Source organism: Panthera uncia, chromosome B4, assembly GCF_023721935.1.
Source record: "Panthera uncia isolate 11264 chromosome B4, Puncia_PCG_1.0, whole genome shotgun sequence".
Classification (NCBI taxonomy): Eukaryota; Metazoa; Chordata; class Mammalia; order Carnivora; family Felidae; genus Panthera; species Panthera uncia.
In genome coordinates this window covers 58,314,689-58,339,145 of record NC_064809.1, presented here as the reverse complement: position 1 = coordinate 58,339,145, position 24,457 = coordinate 58,314,689, and the positions used below count along the sequence as shown (strand labels likewise).

The following is a 24,457-nucleotide window of genomic DNA, read 5'->3' as shown; positions in this document are numbered from 1 at the left end:
TTCCCTTCCCTTCCCTTCCCTTCCCTTCCCTTCCCTTCCCTTCCCTTCCCTTCCTGTTCCCTTGCCTTCCTGTTCCCCTCCCTTCCCGTTCCCTTCCTGTTCCCTTCCTGTTCCATTCCATCTCACTTCATTCAAAAAGAGCTGATTGAAGCCATATAAATTGATTTCAAACCTGGTTTGCACAATTACAGTTTGTAAAACACTGTTGTAAACTTATTGTCCATTCTTGTCTCCTAAATTGTCTATAGAAGTAGATGCTTTTATCATGGTAGTAATCAATAGAAAGTTGGTCTCACTTGGGCATAAATCAGCAATGATAATGATGACTAGGACTCCATCTGTTTGTTCATATGGACAAATCACTGCCTACAAAAGACCTAGTACAATGAACTGATTTTGTTTTAGGTTTTTCCATATGAGAATAGCAGTTAATTCAGTACCTAGACAACAAACAGCAAGCAAATTCTTTCATCTTTTTTTAAAATAATTTTTTTGGTACTTCTAGAAGTTCAGTATCTCTTGGAATATGGAACCAGGGAAAGCTAGACTATCATATTTTGTGTTTGGAGAAATACAGAGTGCCTTCTGTTACATTGTGGTGGGCTTTGGAGACAGATTGGTGTGGATTAAGTCTAAAAACTAGTTTTGAGACTTGAGGATAGACACCTAAAATGTGCCAAGTTTTTCTTCATTCATAAAACTAATGTTTACCTCAAAAGGTTTTTAGGAGAATTAGGGGTGCCTGGGTGGCTCAGTCAGTTAAGCATCTGACTCTTGATTTTGACTCAGGGCCTGATCTCACGGTGGTGAGATGAGCCCCGCATAGGGCTCTGTGCTGACAGTGCGGAACCTGCTCTGGATTCACTCTCTGCCCGCCCCCATGCTTGCATGTGCACGCAGGGGTGCTCTCTCTCTCTCTCTCTCTCAAAATAAATAAATAAACCTTATGATTATTTTTTTTAAGTTTATCTATTTATTTTGAGAGAGAGAGAGAGAGCAGGGGCAGAGAGAGAGAGAGAGAGATGGAGAGAGAGACTCTCAAGCAGGCTCCTCACTGTCAACGCAGAGCCCCATGTGGGGCTCGATCCCATGAACCATGAGATAATGACCTGAGCCTAAATCAAGAGTCAGGTGCTTAACCGACTGAGCCACCCAAGCGTCCCTACAGGCGTGAGGAAGTCATCTTTGTCATTACCAATGGCTGGGAAGAATATACAAGAAAGTTTATCAGATTTTCAGATGATGCAGATTGGGAACCAATAGCTAATTAGGAGAATTAGGAGAATTAAATGAGGAAACATATGAGATAACCTCTGATATATAAGAGGTACTATAGAAATATACACATAAATAAGAATACAAATAAACATATAAAACTTTATATATAAAACTATTGTATATATCTATTTGTATTCTATTTGCATATACATATACACACATTTATGTATGTATAAATTCACTTCTGTTTTTTTTCAGACTTAATATTCGTGTAATTCGGTTCATAAACTTGCATTTAGATTTCTGAGTCAGTCTGTTTTTGACAGTCTTGATTATCAGTGTTAATATGACACTTTGAGAATGGGATAATTGATTTAAAATTAAACATTATGATATTCTGATAGAAATTCCACTTATTTGTAGTATAATGGTTTACTTAGTGTTAAAATTTAAGCCTTGACTAGAACGAAAGTTAGCATTGATGCATTTGAATTTTATTTTTTCCCGACTCCAAATGAAGCAACTTAGCAGTTTCATTTGTTTTTGTGTATTTACCCATTAATGTATGAATCAAGTGATTAATGTTTTTGAGGCTAACATCCCTATTGATGTTTTAACAATTATTTAATTACATATGCCTAGATGGCATATGGCATATTTCCATGTTCATTAGTTTCTTTTGAAGTATTACAACTGTTGTAAACATACTTATATATCTTCATAACATTTCTCTAGACATTGTATTATGTTGTAAGACTGCGGTAAGAAGGAGACTGAGACACATCTCACTCTCTGACCACTGCACATACTTGCTAAATACATTAATAAATGCTTTAACAAGTCAACCTTTAATTGGCTGGAATCACATCTATTGTGAAGAAGTATTCTTAGCATTTGGTAATAAGAATGGAATTTTTTGAGGACATTGTATGTAATAATTAAACCAAAGATGAGCTAGAGATGTCAGATGGATTCTGTCTTCACATACTTAGGGCTATTGTGTTGAAGCCATATTAGATTTGTTCTTTTTCTTTTTAAATTTTTTTAACGTTTATTCATTTTTGAGAGACAGAGAGAGACAGAGCACGAGTTGGGGAGGGGCAGAGAGAGAGGGAGACACAGAATCTGAAACAGGCTCCAGGCTCTGAGCTATCAGCACAGAGCCTGATGCAGGGCTCAAACTCACGAACCGTGAGATCATGACCTGAGCCAAAGTCGGATGCTTACCAGACTGAGCCACCCAGGCACCCCAGATTAGATTTGTTCTAATTGGCTTCAAAGTGTATGTGTACAATTATAACAGCTTTTCAAGTGAGACAAATTTTGCCTCTGTATGACAAACCTGCTACTGAATGGTGTCATCACACGGTGAGACAGACATTGAATTGGGTTCAGATGGTCTCCAAATTCCAGCTTGATTCCTTACCAACTTTGTAGTCTTAAGAAAAACCTTAGGATGTGTGTTCAACCACATATAGGATGCTTGGACACCTTCCCTGGTGACTGTTTGGCCTCTTGGTGGTAGGGATGGTGAGACCACACTTGGTTTGCTCATTACAGTTTGCTCAGTTTCCCTCTCTGGGATTGGGGAGAAACAATCCAGGTTAACTCTCAGTGTCTCAAATAATCTTTACCACCGATGTTTAGGACTCTGTATAGTGTACAAAGTGTGGGTGAACTTGTTCACATTTATAATTTATTTTGATCTAGAGATTTTATCATGAATGACCTAGGTAAATCACTCTGAGTTTTTGCTTCTTTATCTGAGGGAAGGAAAAGGTCAGATTTTATCTGAAGCCCCTTGGAGTACTGACATTTCAGCAGTGTACAAGCCTTCAACTTCAAAAGGCTGTCTCTCTCTCTCTCTCTTCAGCAGTAAAATAGCTGACTTTTGCCTAGAGGAAGTTATTCTGCATTTTCATGGTTGTCCATCCAGGTATTGCGATAAACTTTAATGTTTGCTAACACCTCTAATAAATTTTCTCTGGCCTTCCTAACGTTCTAGAGTATACTTTCTCTCTTACATACCTTCTCTACACTTGGGTTAGGCCATGATCAAGGGAGGTAGATGCTTGGTTTGAAATTTCCCACTCCTAAGCAAAACAAAACAACACTCCTTTTAAAAACACACTCTAAGCATAATTTTGTACAAACACTGTATTTATACAAGCACATAATTTTGTACAAACACTGTTACAATGTTCTAACATTGTAAGAGAAACTGAAAGACAAAAGAAAGCTATAGTTAAATTTTCAGCTAATGAATGTGTACCTGTCTTCCGACCAACTCTGAATTCTAATTACTAGCGTCCAATGGCCCCTTGTGTGCCTCTCCTGTACCCTAGGGAGAGTTTTCTTACTACTTTCCATTTTATCATTGGGCAGGTCCCATAATATTCATTGCACTCTGTTGCATCCTGTTTATATCGTAAAGAGAAAAAGGAAAGCTCTAGAGCCCTCCCTCCCCACCTTTCTCCACGTGGAAATAATAAACCCCTTGGCAACCATGTTTCCTGTAATCAGTATGAGGTAATTTTACAAGCTGCCATGAAAGAGCCATTTGTTGAATGCCTGCTTTGTGATAGGCATTTGCTGATGGTTTAATATGTCTTGCGTCATTTAAATCTTACAACATGTTTCAGAGGGAAGAGAAATGAAACAAAGTTTTCTTTCCACTATTACCAAAGGAAGTTGCTGGCCATTACATAACTTAAACTTTGCCTTTAGGAGCCCCAAATGGAGTACTATAGATAGTTTCTGGCGGGTGCAGAAACTGCCTTAGGTACCAATATTTTAGAAAGTGCTTTTACAGGTACAAAGCAAAACATTTCAAAGCTATTTAGATAGGTGTTGTAAGTGGAGGTTTAGACCGTTTTCCTGCAAGATTTACGTGGAATCGTGTGGGAAAGTTACTTTTTTGGTATCCACGTTATGTGCTCCATGCTTTGAATGGCTTCCATATTTTGTAGTGGAGAAACCACTAGAATTTATAAGCATCCTAATGCTGCCGGATCTTTCAGTTTATTTATTTTTTATTTTTTTTAACGTTTATTTATTTTTGAGACAGAGAGAGACAGAGCATGAACAGGGGAGGGGCAGAGAGAGAGGGAGACACAGAATCGGAAGCAGGCTCCAGGCTCTGAGCCATCAGCCCAGAGCCTGACGAGGGGCTCGAACTCACGGACCGTGAGATCATGACCTGAGCCGAAGTCAGATGCTTAACCGACCGAGCCACCCAGGTGCCCCTGGATCTTTCAGTTTAAAGCGAACACTTCCGGGGTGTTTAATTTCCTTCTTCCAGAGTTGTAAAAAAAAAAAAGTTCTAATTCTAAGGCATTGTCCTTATAATATTGCCTAACTGAATATATCATGATTTGTTGGAATACTAACGTTTCCTGAACTGTATAATTTTGCAAAATTATTGGCCTTAGGTCTTCAGGTTAAGCTTCTTAAAAAATTTAACTCAGATGACTTCCTTTTATTTGTGCTTTTAGTGTTTGCTCCATGAGACAAAACTTTCCCTTTTAAAAATTATTCCTTGAGTCTCGAAATGCTGAAGTGAATGTTGTCAACTAATTCCCAAACGACGCTGAGCCACTTTTTAATTGGAAAACCCCCAGAAAACTTTTTCTTATGTACGTTTGAATTTAGAGAATGAGCAGACCAAGGAATACTAGAGGGCAGGGTGTGGAGGGGGCAGATGAGAGAGGGCGGCTCTGAAATAGCGGGATTCCTATCCTGGAGGAGGAAGAGTGTGGGAGGTCTGTTCAAAGGCTCCGCCCTTGCTGGTGGTAGGGCTTATACCTGCATACGTTAAGAGGCATTGCATGGTAATACGGGTTACCTCCTCTGCTCACTGCCGTCCTATTTCAGGGAGTTCAAGGATTTTATACAATCACACACTGTGGCAGCTCTTAAACCACAGGTGCATACACTTGTGAGTTGAGCATTTCTGGTTTGTGTTCAGGTTTAGTCCGAGACCTGTACTTCTTGTTGCTCTTTGCTGGGAGCTCTGTGAGGGTTTAGTCATCTCTTAATCTCGGCGAAGCTGTTGCTGAATGAATGAAGCAATGAAGCAATATTAATAATAATATCTTACATTTATAAGAAGGCTTTAAAATTCACAGAGTGCTTTCACACGGATTTTCTTTCTGTGACTCTCAGCAGTCCTGTGAATTAGGTGTGGCACATATCATTAACACTTTTATTATGCAATCAATTTAGAATCGGACAAAATATGTGACTAGCCCAAGACCAGTAGATTTTTTATGTTTCCTAAAAGAGGAAGAGAGAATTAAACACACACACACACACACACACACACACCCATCACGATCACTATCACCACCATCAACAAGAAAAGCATTTGTACAGAAGTCTGTGTATGCCCTACATTCTTTCCCATCAACCAAAATAGTCCTGAGATACTAGTTCCCACACAGAAACAGATTGGTTATTTATTTACTGTAGTATGAAATGAGATGTGATCCGTGGGAGGCTGCTGAGGATGACCACGGAACCAAAGCCCTGAAAGAGGAAAGAGCTTTGGAAATCAGAACGTTTGAAGTTGCATCTCAGACACAGTGGGTGGCAGCTCGTTCATCTGGCCACCTTCACTTTCTCTCCTTCTCACCTCTCCCCACCCCACATCTCATAGGTTATTAAGCTTGTTGCTTCTGCTGCTTTCTCTGAAGCTGTGGCTATCCCCCAGCTACCATGCAGCCCAAATTCAGATCCTTGCTGGCTCCCAGAGCGCTGGCAGGGAGCTTTCTGCTGGTCTCCTCGCCTCTTGTTCACATCATCTTTCACATGCTGTAAGAGCTTAAAATCCTGTAAGAGTTTGACATTTTCCAGGGGATAAAGTCCATTCTCCTCATCCAGCACATAGGACTCCACAGACCATGACTTCACCAAACGCTCCATTCTCATTTCACAGCCTGGGCTGTGGTTTTCCTGTATACTTAGCAGGTCCTTTGGCACTCTCCTTCTCTGTCTTTGTACTGGCAGTTGGCTCTGTTTGGCATGCCCCCCACACCCGTGCATTTGAGCCCTCTTGCCGCTGTGCTGAATTGGTGTTGGTTCTTTCAACCATGCCTTGCGTCTTCTCCTTTGGGTGGACTGTCCTGACCTCCTTGGTGAGGTTGGCCACGTGCAACTTTGTGCCTCATGGTACCTTCTCTTGAGCTCCATTGTGAAACTTCCAACACATGGTAGACGCCTGTCTCATCCACGAGACTGTGAATGTTTGGGGACAGGACCTGATTCTTAGCACCTAGCAACACAGGCAGACCAGTAAACATGGTTTGGCTGAATGTTTGGCTTCATTTCACAATAACCTCAGCCACAACAATCAGGACCACGGCACACACAGTCTGTTTGCTAATTACCCAAAGATACCGCTAATTAGGAATGCTACTGAAGTGATCTAGAATTTAGTGAAAATATTTTTTTCACTCAGAGGACCATTTCCTAATGAACTTAATTAGGAATCTGAAGTAATGGAGAGGAACATAATTTTTCTCTTTTCATGCATGGGTGGAATCAGAAGTACAGACTGCAGATTATGGAGTCAGTTCCACTTGAATATGGATTTGTGTCTACATTGTAAAAGACAATGTAGAATTCAGTCACTTGCCTACTACAGGATAGTCCGAATAGTCTGCTGCATTAAATTGGGAACATTGTTTTTGTGGTAACTGTGAACAGCCTCCATACTGGTGCTTGAAAAAAAAATGTATATTCTCTTTGTAGTTACAAATATGTGGAGAATATATTTTTAGGGCTTATAAAATATGTTGCCAAGGGAAACAGTTTTCAGGTCTAGTTATTTGGTGTTCATACACATGTACCAAGTGGTAATATCTGTATCATACTGTAATTGTGATGGTCTCTCAGCCTACTTTTAGTGGTGCCTTTTAGAAGGTGTCTGTTTCCTGTTATGTATAAGATATTTCCTCATCCACATCAGTAACTTTTACACGAGAAAATTAACAATTAGTTTTCTGTAGCCTGTTTGTATATGGAAGGTGAGGACAATCAGTAGAATTTGTGTTTATGATTAAAAGCTCTAGAAAAAGTCATTATGTTTTAATGTTTATTTATTTATTTTGAGAGACAGAGAGAGAGAGAGAGAGAGAGAGAGAGAGAATCCCAAGCAGCCCCACTTTCAGTATGGAGCCTGATGTGGGACTCTATCCCACAAACCTTTGTGAGATCATGACCTGAGCCGAAATCAGGAGTTGGATGCTTAACCAACTGAACCACCCAGGCGCCCCTACCTACAGTCATATTTCTTTTTTTTTTTTATTTTTTTAATTTTTTTATTTATTTTTTAATATATGAAATTTACTGTCAAATTGGTTTCCATCCTACAGTCATATTTCTTGATAATTTATGCCAGTAGAACTATAAGAGAGATTTGAAAAGAGATCAAGTCCATTATTTAATTTTATAATTATTTTATTTTATTTTATTTTATTTTATTTTTTTAAATATATGAAATTTATTGTTAAATTGGTTTCCATACAACACCCAGTGCTCATCCCAAAAGGTGCCCTCCTCAATACCCATCACCCACCCTCCCCTCCCTCCCACCCCCCATCAACCCTCAGTTTGTTCTCAGTTTTTAAGAGTCTCTTATGCTTTGGCTCTCTCCCACTCTTACCTCTTTTTTTTTTTTTTTCCTTCCCCTCCCCCATGGGTTCCTGTTAAGTTTCTCAGGATCCACATAAGAGTGAACACATATGGTATCTGTCTTTCTCTGTATGGCCAATTTTATAATTATTTTAATAGAGAATAATAGAATGAGTATATATATAGTCAAGAATGTAGCTAAAGTAGGTATTTGAGTTGACAGAATTTTATTTTTGTGATACATATTTAAAAAAATGAGAGTGACCTTAAATATTAACACATCAACCAAAATAAAGTACATTTGTCATATTGAGTTAATACAATTTTTTGTGAAAAAAATGAAGGTAATGTTTGGATTTTCTGTATCACTACTCCTTTATCATAGAATTTGGGAGTTGATCTTTATTGTAGATTGTAGTCCATTTCACAAACATACAAAATCACTAGTGATGGAAGAATGGTTTACTCAAATTTCCAATTTCCTCATTAAAAAGAAAAAAATATGTTTAGCTTTTTGGCTCTGAGATGTCACCAGCTATATTATTCCACTATGATATCCTATCTTGATATTTAGTAGTCAAGTTAGAACTATAATCCTGGTTTAGTTTTTTTGTTGTTGTTTGTTTTTGCTTTGTTTTTCCCTTATAACACACTGCGTCTCAGAGTTCCATGCCATGTTCACCCCAGGTATGTGGAAACTTGGGGAATCGATGACTGAAATGGGTTTTGTTGTTATTGATTGTTTCTACTTCTTGCATCACTTTGGCTGTCAAAGATACATACCATGAATGAATAATTAATGGTGCAAGGTCAGGTAAGGCAGTGAAAATCACTAATCTCATTCTCTTCACTTTCTAACACCAGGTACCCCATTATAATTAAGAAGTATCTTATAATGTAATGATTACATTGACTTGGTTTTTAAATAAATCACGCTAGCTATGGTGCCCTTTAAAAAACCAAAACTAATGAAGAAGAAGGTATTTTAACAGTCTAAATAATTATTTAGAAAGAATATTATAGGGGGAGTTTGAGCTGATTGGGAGATAGGCTTAATCTTTCTACTCAGGGATTGCAAGATTCCAATGCTAGGCTCAAAGGAAAATCTAAGAAATGCTGGTTGCCTTAGTTACAGTGTTTTTGTTTGTTGCTTTGTCATAGACTGCCTCTTTAAGGTGTGCCCTATGAACCGATATTCTGCCCAGAAACAATATTGGAAAGCTAAGCAAGCCAAACAGGGGAACCACACAGAGGCAGCCTTGCTGAAGAAATTACAGGTAAGGGCCAGGTTGCCATTTGTCTGGCTGAGGCTAGACCAAGAACAGCAATAACAAGTGATCTGTTTTGTATCTTAGTGATTTCACTTAATGCACAGAGATTTTAGAATAGAGGTAGCAGCACACTGAAAGTGGAAGAGACTTAAGTTATAGGGTGTGACCACTGATTTCCTGGCATGTAGCTAATATATTCCTGCTATTTTTTAGGGTGTGCCAGACTAATTCAAAGATTCACATCAAACTGGAAACCATTCAGAATCTCTGTAGGAGTATCAGATCCAGTTATATTTTACTTGGCATCGTACCTAATTTTTTTCCTGAAAGACTAGAAAAAGAACTGAAAGTCTGTTGCTTCTGGTTTGGGCTGAATGTAAATTTGGTAGAACTTAAATTGTGTGTTATTAAAATTCCTGTTACTTTTGAAATTGAAACTATTTTGAGACTTTTGAAATTCACCTACTGTTTCTATATTCTGCTTGGTTTGTCTAACAATATTCCTTCTGAAGCTGATTGTAGAAGACCAAAGAGCCTGGTACTTTTCTGAAATTTCCAACATAGAAGCATCCCAAGATATTTTTGGCCACATTTCAGCATTACCATGAGAGAATGATCATACTATATTATAATCATTTAATTGTTGGTTCCCTGCCCCCAGCACTAAGAGTAGAGCAATCAGCCTAATTCATTCATGGTTATCGTCTTTGTTCCTAAAATGACCCTTGTTTCTTTGTCAACTATTGTACTCTGTTTACTATGTTTCCACGATGAATATTTGCTAATGTCAACTATTGTACTCTGTTTACTATGTTTCCACGATGAATATTTGCTAACCATTTTCCAGCATGCTGCAGAACTGGAACAAAAACAAAATGAATCAGAGAATAAGAAACTGTTGGGAGAAATTGTGAAGTACAGTAATGTTATACAAGTAAGTCTATTTACTTTCTTTAAAAAAAAGGTGAATATTTTATGGGTAATTTGTGTCTGTTAGGAATGCCAAGCTGCATTAAAATTTGGGGATACAACAGTTTGTTCTTTGATGGGAATTATGGATATTGTGCGATATTTTCAGTTGATGTTCAGCATAGTATTCTGTATGTTCGCAAATAAGTCTGGTGAGCATACACATAGGAAGTGTACTTATCCAGGTGTAGGTACAGGGTATTCCACCAAAAGGAGGAAGACAGGGAAACATACTTTCTAAAGGTCTATAGTAAAACCCTCCTTTAGAATTAGTGGGACTAACATGTAACATATGAAGCTTTATCTTTGCATTTGGTAGAGAGAGGAGTGTTCATGTTATACTTTCAGATGGGAATTGTCTTTGAGTTGTTATTAAAAGATTTATTTCAATGAGTTGCACCACTGATTTATCTCAGCTGCATTCCTCTCCTGTGCTTCACTTAGATCTTTCAGCTCTTTACTTGGCTATTTGTTAATATGCCCCACCTTGTTCCAAAAAGAATGGAAGGCATTTTTTAAAATACATACCACGTACACTAAAATGAAATAAATAAGGCGACTGGGTCAAAGGGAAGATAGTGCTTATATGAATAAGGTGACGTCAGGGCGAGGCATGTTTATAAATACCATGTTTTGAAGGCTGGACACCTTTGGCTAGAAGCCTTTTTGTTGCTGACCTTGCTGTATGGAAAGCATAATATATTATAGCCCTCACATAGGAAGTCCTTACTATAGAACTAAGTCCAGGTTCTAGAAGCACACATGTTCCCAGGAAGAAGACCAGAGAAGTATTCCTCCAATGAGCCCTCATAAAGAGGACACTGTTTCATATAGTAAGCGCTAGCCTTAACAACTTATTACAGAAAGCACTACAATGAGGTGTTTCATAGAGCTGTTTTAAAAAATAATATCGCCTGATGTTTTGTATTTGGCCAATGGCAAAATGCCAGTGTTCAGGACTGTCCAAGCGGCCCTCTGCTGGGACAAGATGAGAGTGCCTGAATCTGCAGCTCTCCTAATGTAGGACTTTATCTAATGAACGATGATACAATACCTGTGGCATGGGTGGACTGCATGTCCCTTGAGAAATCCTCCCTAAATAGAGTTTTTCTTAACCAAATTTTGATCAGAATTAAGTGCCAGCAAGTTGTTTCTTGTCAAGAACCTGAAGTGCAAATGTTAGCATTACCAGTTAGGGGCCAAGCTATGTGCTCTCAAAAGGTGGATTCCAAAGGAGTGGGGCTGGACCATGAGGGTTTCATCAGTTCATGAGATAATTTCTTTCTTATATTGTGGATATTAAAATGACCGTTCTGTTTTGGAATGATTGTAATAATAGACAGGAAGGTTGTTTGTTTTAGCTTTCCTACTCAGTAGAATACGGTCTTGGAGAGGTTTTGCAAATGGCACCCAAAAAGTCTGAGAAATGGCACATCCATGCTCATCTGAGAAGGGAGTAGGATCAGTGAGCAGGGATTATTGAGGATGCAAAGCCTGTCTGCTCACACAGGAAGAAGTAGGGCTGTCCTTGGCAGGGATGGTTAATAACACTAAGTGGTTTGGTGCATTATTTTAGTTTCTTGGTTATTTTTTTCGTGTATTCTGTTGTGTCTGTGCAAGAATTGAAAAAATGTTTGGAATTTCCTGGTCTCCTTTGGGATGCTTGGTTTTATCCTATTATTTATCAGTAGATAAAAATGGTTCAGAGGTATCCTCTGGTTTGATTTCTCCATGTGCCCAGTTCATTGGGGGCGGGGGGTGGAGGTGAAGAGGAACCCAAAGAAAGTCAGCTTGGAAATTTGATGGTGAGTGTGAAGTTTAAAAAGACCTCTTTTGTTTGACTTGCACCCCAAGTGGTGTTATGTGGGCTCAAGATATAGGTACAAACATACACATGTAATTAACAGAGGACATCAAAGAATAAAGGTGGTAATGTCTTTTTCCCTACAGCTGCTACATATAAAAAGCAACAAGTATCTGACTGTCAACAAGAGATTACCTGCTTTATTGGAGAAGAACGCCATGCGTGTGTCCTTGGATGCTGCCGGAAATGAAGGGTCTTGGTTTTATATTCATCCCTTCTGGAAGCTGAGAAGCGAGGGTGACAATGTATGTAAAAATAAAACTAAGAGAGAAACAGTATGTTCATAAAGACAATAATTCTTAATAAGTGAAAGAATCCAGGTAGCACAAAGAAATGATACGTAGTTTTCAATCGACACGTTATTTTTATGGTCGTATGTTTAATAGGTTAAAAGTATTTATTTACAGTGCAAATTGTGCTGGGGAATCACGAAAAGACAAAATTGAAATTAATTAAAAATCATCTTCCAGTTGGAATTCATGTGAAAGAATTTAAGTAATGTTAACATTGGCCGAACCTTTCAAAGGGTAAAGTTTGCTTCCTTTCTTAATCAGGAGGGAGCATGGTTGTAAGGAGAAAGCTATGCTTAGGAAATGTTGTTTATCCCTTTGAGTTAATAGAGTAACAATGCATTATGCCAGTATTTCATTTATTGGCTCTATGGTCAGCTGTTTACAGTCTATACATCTTAAAGATGCATAATGTATGAGGAGCTATAGGTGGGCGCTTGTTGATGACAGTATTGAAAATACATTTGGAATACGTGTATGTCATATCATGTAGATTTTAGCAGCTGCTAAAGTATTTTCTGCTAGAAAATTTATAGAGTAGGGAAGATAAAAATTATGTGAAATGGTTCAATACATTGTTATTTATTTTCATTTGTAATAAATGAAGTAGCAAGTGACAGTCCCTAGCACATGGGGAATGCTCCATAAATGCTGAATAACTTTTTATGAATAGAATACTTTGCAAATATTGGGTCAGGTGATCAAGAAAATAGTTGCGACTTAAAAAAATTAACATAAAATCCAAGCAATATAAAAATATAATTATTCTGATAGTTTTCTCAGTGGTTTGATTACATTTTAAATATGTTTTGGATATTTCTTGTCCTAGAAATGTCCTCTTTTATAGTGAATATTTTTTCCGGTGAATTTTGAAATATACATTCAATTCCACAGGATGCAAGCTTCATGGTTTAATTTGGTTAATAAATTATCTGATGATACCCTCTTTAGGTAAGGTTTGGGAGACGCATGGCATGCAGGAATGTAGTGCACTTTAAGTCTTGTGTTGGATTCCTTAAAAAAATAAGTCCTACATGTTTATTTTTTGGCATCAAGTGATGTGTGCTGTGAGCATGATATATATCTTAACTTCAGTAGGTAGTTAATTACAATCAACTCTCAATTATTTAGGGACTGACTATGTAGTTTATGAACAACCTATGTCTTTTGGTGCCCTTTCTTGTAATGCTTGCTTCCCTCTCCAGTCCCCCACTGAGTAGTGTCCCTGGCTGTAGATGGTCAATGAAAATCAAACTGTGAAAAAAGCAAAACCTGAGCTCAAGTTCTGAGGGAATATGAGGAAATGATTGGATAAATTAGGGCCTTTAGATTCACTGTGGATTTTATTAATTCATTCTGTTTACTTATTCATTCTGTCTATTCCTCTCCTTGCTCCCAGATGCCTTTATAGGATCAACTGAGAGTTGAATGTAATGAACTATTTCAAATAATTAGTTGTCCTGGGGTGGGGGGAACCTACCACCCAAACACTCCATTTTGGTAAAATGGACAATGTAATTGTTAAGTGCAATATAGAAATCCTCCTTATATAGATGTGCTCCATAAAGCATGGCTAAAACAACCTTCCACATTGCTTTTTGCTGTAACAGCTCATTGTTTTTGCTCACCACTATGTAGCTATTGTGTGTGATTAAGGTTGCTGTGAAAACATAAGCACACCCATAGTCCTCTGTTTGCCACTTAAATGTATAGCAATGCTCATTTTCTTCCCCAGGAATAGGTGGCATTCCCTAGCAATAAGTATCGTTCTAAAATTCTAAAATGTAGGAAATACTATCATGTCGTAGTAAGTGATTTAATTATTACTGATTTTTCTTAAAAGTGTATTAAGCTAAGAAGAAATTGAAAGGTTCAAAGGACTTTTAAAATTATACTTTACCATTTAGCAATTAGTAAGTTGTGATTTAGGTTGTAAGTATCCAATAAGATGTTCGGTGACTGAAATGAAACTTAAGAACGAGGCTGATGAGGGGCGCCTGGGTGGCTCAGTTGTTTGAGCTTTTGATTTCAGCTCAGGTCATGATCTCACAGTTTGTAAGTTTGAGCCCCACGTTGGGTTCACTGCTGTACTCTCTCTCTGTCTCTCTCTCTAAAAATTAAACAAACATTAAAAAAAGAAAAAATGAGGCTGATGATAGTCTGGGGAGAAAAATGCTCATATCCTCAAAAATGAGCGGTTTCTATCATTTAAGAACACTTATGCCATATCTTACAGAATTGTCAGTTGGATGGGTTTTGGGGAAAAAGAGATTCAAGGACCCCTCAACTTTCAGCTGTATAGAAGCTCTTCCTTGCTGTTGAATATTTAGAAAGTCATTGGGGATAGCAGAGTATGTAAATATTTCATTTTCATTTATTTTCCCAAGATTCAGTGTTTGTTTTTTTAATTTTCAACTTTGATCTAAGAAGTTATTACTTCTTAACCTTGATGGTAGATTTTAAAAAGGAGAAAAGCCCAGATCTTCCTCCAGTCAAGAGAAAAATTCAACTCTTAGGGAAAGAGCCTCTTCAAATAGCAAGTAGATTTTGCTATTTTGCAAAACTAGGTCTCTTGGAATTCTAGCAAAGGTAGGACTAGATCCCTGGTGTTTTGGTTTTTATTGCAGTGTTCTTTTCACCAGGCCAGGTGCCACTTCAAAAGAAGGGTAGCTGCCAGTGGCACTGTATTGCTCTTTATTTGCAGTAAAATCTCAACTTGAATCTTACATGGCTGTTGCTTAGAACCAACAGAAGTGCTTTTGAAATTGGGATTTTTAAAAGATGATTTTGTACTAGGGTGGGTGTGTCATGCCAGAAAATGATTGCAACCTCAAGTTCTGTATTAAATACATAGCATCTGGGAAGGCATCTGACCACATTGGTGGATCAGCCCCAAGTTCCATATTTACTACTTTATCCAATTAGGTGTAAGTTCCCCAAGAACAGGGATTATTTCTCACATGTTTGTATTCTTTTTGGCACCCCTTACTGTTCTTTTTATTTCTTTTGGTTAGTATCTTGTCTGTTTCATTTGCAAGTTGTTGTTTTGTTTGTTTTGTTTTTGTTTTGTTTCAGCTTGGTTACTCAAAGTCACCATTGTCAAGAACAAGACAGAGGACTTGGAAATTAGTGAATTAATGTTAGATTCTCTTTGTGAATACCATTCTTATGAAACCTTGGTGCTTGGAACATTTTGGCTATATGGCTGGTCTCTTAAAAATATACAGTATAAGGGGCGCCTGGGTGGCTTGGTCGGTTGGGCGTCCGACTTTGGCTCAGGTCATGATCTCACGGTCCTTGAGTTTGAGCCCCGCGTCAGGCTCTGTGCTGACAGCTCAGAGCCTGGAGCCTGTTTCAGATTCTGTGTCTCCCTCTCTCTCTGCTCCTCCCCAGTTCATGCTTTGTCTCTCTCTGTCTCAAAAATAAATAAAAGTTAAAAAAAAATTAAAAAAAATATACAGTATAAGACTTTATGGGTGGTGTTTTGAAATAAATAGAACATATGGATTAACCCAAAGCTTACAGAAAAGTACACTAAAATAGTAAGACTTAGGTCAGTGGATATAGGTGCAAACAAAAATATTCTTTTAATTGAAAAGACACAGCTGAAATATATCATTATATTTAGTAGCTTATTGACTAATATTTATATGATGCAGATGAGAATGACATTGTAAACCAAATCCAGTTGTTCCTTAAGAAATTGGAAGGTCAGACACAGCACTGGCAAGATGTGTATTAAATCCCAGTATTTGTGGTATGGATGATGATGTGGACTTCTGTCTGGCTCTGAGAGTTAGAGCCACTTTGATGTCATGTGCAGTAAGAAGTGTGTGTGTGTGTGTGTGTGTGTGTGTGTGTGTGTGTGAGTTGTAGAAGGGGATGTTGGAAATATGTTTATGTCATGTTGGCTTTTGTATGTTTTTGTTTATTTAATTTTTAAAACTACTTACCAATTTTGGTTCACAGATAGAAAGCAATACAAAGATGTTTCACTTAAAGTCTCTTACCCTTTTTTCCATCTCCCCAGTTTTTGCTCCCTGCACCACAGTTAACCTCTGGAAAGATTTCTTATGCATGTACTTTTACTCCTTCCCTCTTCTTTTAACACAAATAGAGCCCACTCTGTTTCCTCACCCTCTCACTTAACACCTTTTCTTGGTGGTGTTCCCTTATCTGTGCATAGAGAGCTTCTACAGTGGCTTTTGTGAGTTAGGCACCAGCACCTGACTGATGATGACTTGAAAGGCGGGTGATTAACAGAGACCATTCCTAGGAGAGACCAATTCTAGAAGCTACTTCTGCAAACTAAGAACAACTGCCCTTCGCTTGAATAGTGAACTTGAAGCTCCTCTATCATATTTGAATCTCCAGATATAGTTTGTGACAGCAGTACTATGTGTAAATGTAGACTCCTGTATATAACCCACAAAATCTTAATTTATATTGGAAATATGAAATTATGTTCCTGAAAGCCTTGGTCTAGGTTAAGATACAGGAAGAAGTTTTGTTTATTCTTATTTTCTGAGTCCTGATTTGCTTTTCAGTTTTCTCTCAAATTAATGTATTCTCATATTCAGTTGGTACAAAATATGCAAAGAGAGGTATTGTTTTTCATTTCTGAGATGGTAAGAAATTTCATATGAGAATTAAGAGTATAGGTCCTACAATAATAAGTCTTCTAATGGATTGTCACAAGAGAGACTTTAATAATTCCAAAATTAAACTGTTTGTTATCATTAAGAAAACATAACTTTATTTCCCACAATTTGAATTATGAATATAAATTCTTTAAAAAATTTTTTTTTACATTTATTTATTTTTGAGAGACAGAGAGACACAGAGCACAATCAGGGGAGGGGCGGGGTGGGGGGGGGGGACACAGAATGCAAAGCAGGCTTCAGGCTCTGAGCTGTCAGCACAGAGCCCAATGCGGGGCTGGAACTCACTAACTATGAGATCATGATCTGAGCCGAAGTCGGACGCTTAACTGACTGAGCCACTCAGGCGCTCCTATGAATAGAAATTCTTGAGGGTAAGTTGGTCATCGTTAATGATAACATAGATGAAAAATCAACTTAGACTTACTTCTCTAGAGCATTTCTACCAAAACCAATTAAAAAAATATTATGTGTATTTTAATTAGTTTTTTAAGTGATCTCTACTCCCAACATGGGACTCAAACTTATGACCTGAGATCAAGGGTTGCGTGCTCTACCGACTGAGCCAGCCAGTCAGTAGAGTCAGTGTTTTAGGTTTTTTTTTTTTTTTTTTTTTTTGACTTAAAAATGAATACCAAGTTTAAAGAACAATATTAGTTTGGGATGTTTAAGATAAAAGTCAACCAGGTGCTTAAGGACCAAACAATAAACATATTTCTACCAGGTCATACCTAATTGTGCATTTCCTGAATCCAGATGGCATTAGAATATTTAATAGATTTCTGAGATTATGGGAAGGATCAAATTTCACAGACTTGTTTTTAATTCCCTAGATAATACACATGTATGACATTTTCTCCTCGTGCTTGAAGTGGTTCAAATATTTAGGCAGATTGTTTGTGGCGGATGTATTCACTCTCTTTGGTGTGCACATGGCAAGAACCTCGTGTTGAGGTGAATTGTCTTATTTATCGACATTAAAAAAAGTTCTTACTGAAATGGGAGACTAATAAGAAAAGGATCTACACTGGCTTTATGAATCCAGGCTGATAGGCATTATGAACATGATTACATGATCATTAATCAGAAGACATTTTACCTCAAGGAGAAAAAGAATTGAACTGAGATTTGTGTGTTAGGTCAATAATGAGGACTTCTGTGCAGTTGTTTTGAGCTTCAAACGGAGCACCACAGATCCACTCAGTGTCATGGTTGCAACTTATTTCTGATTCCTAGATTGTCGTAGGCGACAAAGTTGTTTTGATGCCCGTGAATGCAGGACAACCACTGCATGCCAGCAACATAGAGCTTCTGGATAATCCAGGGTGTAAAGAGGTAAGTTCAGGTGGAAAGAATGAATTTTATATTCATTGTGAGAGAAAAAAAAGTCATGTGGCTTCATTTATTGTTTTCATGAGCATAACCCCAGTTATAATAATTAATATTCCTAAGATCCACGTAGATAATGATTGCTAGTTTTGGATGGTATTTGTATTGAGGTACATGCCTCATTGTCCAAAGTTATCTTTTTTCTCTCTTTTTACCGTTTGGAGGAGTAATTTCTGGTACAAAACGGAATGCATAGTTTTATAACTTAACATGTCTTCATTAATAGGTGAATGCTGTTAATTGCAACACGAGCTGGAAAATCACTTTATTTATGAAATATAGTTCCTATCGAGAGGATGTACTAAAAGGAGTAAGTATGTGCTACATGGAACATTTGCCGGAAGAACTGAAGGTAGTCTTACTGAAATTCTACATGCGAAACCTGTGTATTCACTAGTATTCATACTTCAGAAGATGGTTATAGACCTTAATACTCACACTGAGTGTTTCATTGAGTTTCCCTCTTTTTGGAACGTATAAATAATCATTAAAAGCCAAGTAACTAGTAGAAGGGTACAGAGTATAAAAACCAGAAAGAGATATCTGCTTCGTATGTCTATTTGTTCAGAATTTTCTTGGAAATACAGTTTTATTTTCCTGTTTTCCTAGGGTGATGTTGTTAGATTGTTTCATGCAGAACAAGAGAAGTTTCTGACTTGCGATGAATATGAGAAAAAACAACACATTTTCCTTCGTACAACCTTGCGTCAATCAGCCACTTCTGCTACTAGTTCTAAAGCACTCTGGGAAATAGAGGTGTGTAAATATTTTTGGATTTTAGTAAGTATTTATATAAAAAATATATAAATTTACTGGTAAATCAGATTTACTAGGCTGATTATTTTATTATTATAGGCATCATTTGTGATAAGTTGATAAGAGTAATATTTGTGAACTAACTTGTCCTCCTCATTACTATGATCAGTTTGAATTCTTACTACTTCCTTTACCTATTCTCTCTGGCGCATCTCTCTCTCTCTCTCTCTCTCTCTCTCTCTCTCTCATCTAATAAGAGCATATATAGATGTTGCTTTTTAAAAATCCATTGGGAAATGTTGTGAAGATTGATCAGACTGCAGGCAATGTGCCTCAAATGGCACTGGAGTTAAGATTGGAATATGACAACTCACTTTAAGTGAAGATAGATATCAGAACCTCACAGTAACTGAGAAGAACATTTATTTCTTCAGGAGATGCCATTTTTATGGGAATGAGGAGACCCATAGTTAAGAATTCATCCATCCTTTAAAAAGTCATTGCCAGTATGACAGAGTAATTAAGAATTGTAAGGTATGGATTTTTCTTTAAAGGATCTTTCTATACCATGGAGGAGATAAGATAGATGTAATTACTCATGAACGAGGCAACATTTGATAAGTTCCATCCTGATGTAATGGACATCTAAGGCTATAGCAGTGATTTGCAATCATTTTAAACCCATCACTCCCCTTTTACAGCATATATTTTGTGGCACTTCCTTTAATAGCTTAAAATAGAATTCATAGGTAATGTTATTTATAGATTTTCATGATTAAAAATTGATAAAATGCCTAAATTTCAAAATAAAGAAGAAAAGGAAAATGATTTGTAATAAAATAATATGTATTTCAACATGTAAATAATTGCTTTAGAAGGTATAATATTTGTACGTATCTTGAATAAACGCATTTGGACTTGAAAGAAGTGGTAGGAGATGAGGATCTGAAGACATTCTATGCAAGTACAGGAAAATGAACGAGCAGGGGCAAATGTGGGCCCTTGAATTATATCTCGTGTTAGAAGAAGTAATAACAGAACATACTTATTTTTCACATGATGAAAAAAAGAGGGAAGTAACCCTGCTGAAAGAGGGGTAACGGCACACATTACAGACTATTGAAACAGACAATGAGGAAGTATGATGTTTATTCCAGTGAGCTGACCCTTAATTATAATGGTAACATCAAAATAATTCTGTAGGCTTGGTTTGGATAATTCTGCCATGGTTTAGAATAGAGATGAAATCGTACAACAAACATATTTCCTATCTTTATTTTTATTATTTCAAATTTTTTTTTAAAGTTTATTTATTTTGGGAGAAAGAGAAAGAGAGAAGCTCTATTCTACTTTTCTCTGCTTTCTGTTCCAGTGGAATGATTCCAGAACCCTGTTGATGAGGCTTCCTACCCCTGTGATACAGTGGATCACTTAGAAGGCTGTGACTTGCAGGATTTTTGTATCTTGGCCAATGCCTGATGATGCCAAGAGCAGCCTTGCAAAATCATTGTGATAAATGATGACACTCCGTATCTCCAAATTGTCCTTTAGGGAGCTATACAAGCATTGCTAGATGCACTACTGTATAGGAAAGGAATTCTTAGCCTGCGATCTGTGGTGAGCTTCAAGTTATTTGTTAACCTCCAGCAATTGTGTGCAAAATCTGTGTATGTATGTGAGACAGCTGATAGATTTGAGCATTCTCAAAGGTATCAATGTCTTTGTCAAAGGAGTTAGAGTATACCCAGTGTGATTTGTAAAGGATTTGTGGAAGAAGTTTGATTTGAGAACTTAGCCTTTTAGGATGGGTAGGTTTTTGATCACAGGGAGAGTGTTTTTAAGACTTCATCCACTTTGAAGTATTTTCATAATTATTATCTTACTTGAGCTATCAGAGTAGGGGATTCCTAGACGCCGGAGTCTAGCAGAAAGTATTAGAAAGTTCTGTATAGCAGCACACAGAATTTGAGGCTGGGGGCAGGAGTCTAAGTGTGGTCAGTATTAACAAAAAGAAGGTAACCTGTTGGGGGAGAATAATGAAAAGTTCTCCTGGTACTTAATCTTCAAAACAGTCTTATGAATTAAAATCATTTGGACGTGATGAAACTGGCTTGAAGATGTTCAGTTGCTTGCTGTGATCATACCCTAGTAATTGGCAGAGCTGTGGCTCAAACACAGTCATCTTCAGACTGTAAAGCCTAGGATTTGCTGCTGTGCATCAGGTCACCTGGTGTAAGCGGCTGCTTCAGAGCACCTTCTTTTGTACTCAGGGAGCCTGGTGGCTCAGCATCTGGGCCAGTTCCTGGCTCAGCCAGTTCCTAGGACAGATATGAAAGGACATGGTATTAGTAAAAAAGCATCCACGGATAGGGCCAAGAATTAAGTTAGTTGAGAAAGCTCCAGGTCTTGGCATTTGTGGTTCTCTCTACCTGGAATGATATCTTCCAATCTCTCTACGTGACTGTTTATTCTTACCCTGCGGGTTTCAGCCACCATGTCATCTCCGAGTGGCCTGTGCTAATCGCTACATCTCAAGAAGCCTTCCCTACCTCTGTCATGTGCTCTGTTTATTTCCTCCTAGCACTTGCCAAATCTTATGTATTAAAAGCTCTAGTCTTACTCATTGCTGCGTCCTATTGTCTAGAAGAGTACTTGGTGCATAGTAGGATTTTAATAGGATTTGTTGAAAGAATATTTGAGTAACAAATGGGGAAAAACCCCACAGCATTTCCAGTTTTGGCCTGGGAAACCTGTCTTTTGGAGTAAGGCTGTATTTGCACAGTTAAGGCATGAGCATCATGCATGCATACAGTGAGTTAACTGTTAGGTCTCTTGCTCATTTGTGGGGGAATTTTGTTTTTCTGCCACATTGTCCTCTTATGAAAACATATTAGATTTGACAAGTTAGTATTAACAGGCAAGCACTTTGTGTAAAATGTTGGCATTTGCTTGCGAGCAACATGAGTATCTTTTAGCCTTTATCGTTGTTGCTCTTTTTGTCTGTAGGTAGTTCATCATGACCCTTGCCGTGGCGGTGCTGGACAATGGAACAGCTTGTTCAGATTTAAACACCTTGCAACTGGGAACTATTTAGCTGCAGAGGTAAGTCTAATAGATAGAGTACTATTAAATCTCTGACTCTGGATAGTGACATAAGCAGTTAGGCTCTCCAAACATTGCTGTATTTGTAGGAACAGTCATGATACAAAATTTGACAATTGCCTATTATGATCTGGGCTGGCATATAAATTATTCTTAAGATGTAAATATTAATTGAAGCCTTTAAATAATCTTTGTCTTAAAAATTAAAACAACAGTAACAACAGAACACTGGTTGGTTTCCTTTAAGGTCAAGGGCAAGAGAGTATCGATTCAGTCTAAACCTTTGTATTTAGCTTCATTCTTTCAGAACGTCTGCATTGGAGACGTGATCAATTCATTTTTGGTGTAGTAGAGCCTTGATCGTTTCAGGCCATTTTCACAGAAACTGGTTTTACTGGCTTTTATTGTTCAAACTGTTGGAGAGGAAAGGCATTTCTTCCTGAGACACTGAACTGTCCTAAAACTGCTAATAAAAATGGTAACAACAAATAAGGTCTTTCCTCTCTCCTTTCTTTCCTTTCTCCTTTCTCAACATCCTAAAAGCATGTTGACAATCAGGTAGATAGGAAGAGTGGGAAGAAGCAACAGCGTAGATGTTTTAGAAATGATTTAATTAATGTTTGGCTATCAAATGCAAAAATAATTTTGAAGATACTAGTTTTTTTTAGATGTATGAAAACATCCATCCATTCTACTCCCCTCAAGTCTGTTTCTGTTTTTCAATTTAGAGTTTCTTCTGGGATTCTAAACCAGAATTTGGCCTTAGAATTTTTAGTATGACTTATCTAACTTGTGGTTTTGGATGTGAGGGAAGATAAGGAAGTGGGGACACAGAAGTGATGAGAAAAAGGTATGGGAAACAGGAAGTTTCCGTAAATGTGCTGACCCCTGTGTAAACCAGCACCCGACAGCATTACCCTTTACATCCTATTAATCTGTGGTAATTTTCTTCATAGTACTTACCACTCTCTGACTTACGGTACATTTTATTTTTTTGACATTCTCTGTTGGAATGTATGCTCTCTGAAGGCAGGGGGTTTTATTTTTTTATTTTTATTTTTTTTACTTTCTTTTTATTTTCTACATCACCACTGTGTCCCCAGCATCTAGGGCAGTGCCTGGAACTTAGAGAGCATTTGATGACTATTTCTTGAATGAATGAATGAATGAATGAGTACAAAGAAGCTATTCAGGCTTCTGTAAGCTTAGAGGATAGGAAGAAGATTTGGGGATTTGTATTTGAGAGGAATTTGGAGCCATATTTAGGCAAATGAATCTCTCTAAGCTCTAATTTCTTCCTCTATAAAATGGGGATAATCACAACATTCATAGAATACAAGTATTAAGAGAATTAAATAGGGTAAAGGGCTTGGCATAATGTGTGCCTCATGGTGGGCATCCGGTAAGTGGTGCCGGCATGATTAATTTCATTATGAGAAAATTTACTATATAAATGTACTATATATTTACTATTTAGTATAGTAAATAGTATAAATATAAATACTTTTATTATTATTGATGAATCTGTTCAAATAAATGAAATATAGCTTTGCCATTTATGGGCTGTTTACACCTTGAATGTTTTGAAGTAACTTTGTTGAAAAGTAATGCTTTGATGTAAAATTAAACAGTAAGGTGGAGAATCTTGTCTAAAATAAGAATTAGAAAAGTCTACGGGATGTCCTTTAAAAGATAAGAAATTCGTATTAAAATTCTCTTGGATCTGGTGTTAGTGACTCTTTTCCATAATTCAGCTTTCAGTCAATGGCTGTTGTAACTATGGACATTCTCTAGAAAGCTGACATGATTAAACATTATTAGTTTTCTTAGTTAATTTCTACAGTTAAAACTTGTATCATTGATAATTCAAATGACTAGATTATTGAAAATTAAATTGTTTATTAACTTTAATGAAGATCTAAGACCTCAATACATAAAGTAGTCCATTAAAAATTGAAAAATAGAAAGCAGCTCATTCCTTGAAAATAATTTGAAAGACTCTTTTCATTCTATCTCTAGAGGATATGACTTTAAATGCCAGATACTATACTGTCCATTAAAGATTCTGGTGTACTTGTAGGATCTCTGCTTTGACCTTTAATACTTGAGATAGCACTTTTTTTTTTTTTTTTTTTTTTAGGAGAAGGTGAGAGAAGGAGAATTAAGCATTAAATACTTATCTGAAAATTGAAAAGTAGGAATTTATTGTCTACTGATTTTAACAGAATGGGTGCTTCTGTGTAGTATTCTAACTCAAAAGAAAATCTTAGCTTTAGAATATTGGCATCCATAGGTTGGGGTTTT

The 24,457-nt window shown here is 37.2% G+C and overlaps 1 protein-coding gene across 2 annotated transcripts in view; it reads left to right on the top strand.

Annotated features, from left to right (window-relative positions):
• Positions 1 to 24,457, top strand: part of ITPR2 (inositol 1,4,5-trisphosphate receptor type 2) — a 490,724-nt gene that overhangs the window by 88,109 nt on the left and 378,158 nt on the right. For both annotated transcript variants that reach the window (XM_049627177.1, XM_049627176.1), the window contains exons 3-9: positions 9,013 to 9,128; positions 9,970 to 10,056; positions 12,042 to 12,200; positions 18,143 to 18,241; positions 18,522 to 18,605; positions 18,905 to 19,051; positions 22,058 to 22,153. In XM_049627177.1, coding sequence (XP_049483134.1) covers positions 9,013 to 9,128; positions 9,970 to 10,056; positions 12,042 to 12,200; positions 18,143 to 18,241; positions 18,522 to 18,605; positions 18,905 to 19,051; positions 22,058 to 22,153 — 788 coding nt within the window. The remainder of the gene's footprint in view (positions 1 to 9,012; positions 9,129 to 9,969; positions 10,057 to 12,041; positions 12,201 to 18,142; positions 18,242 to 18,521; positions 18,606 to 18,904; positions 19,052 to 22,057; positions 22,154 to 24,457) is intronic.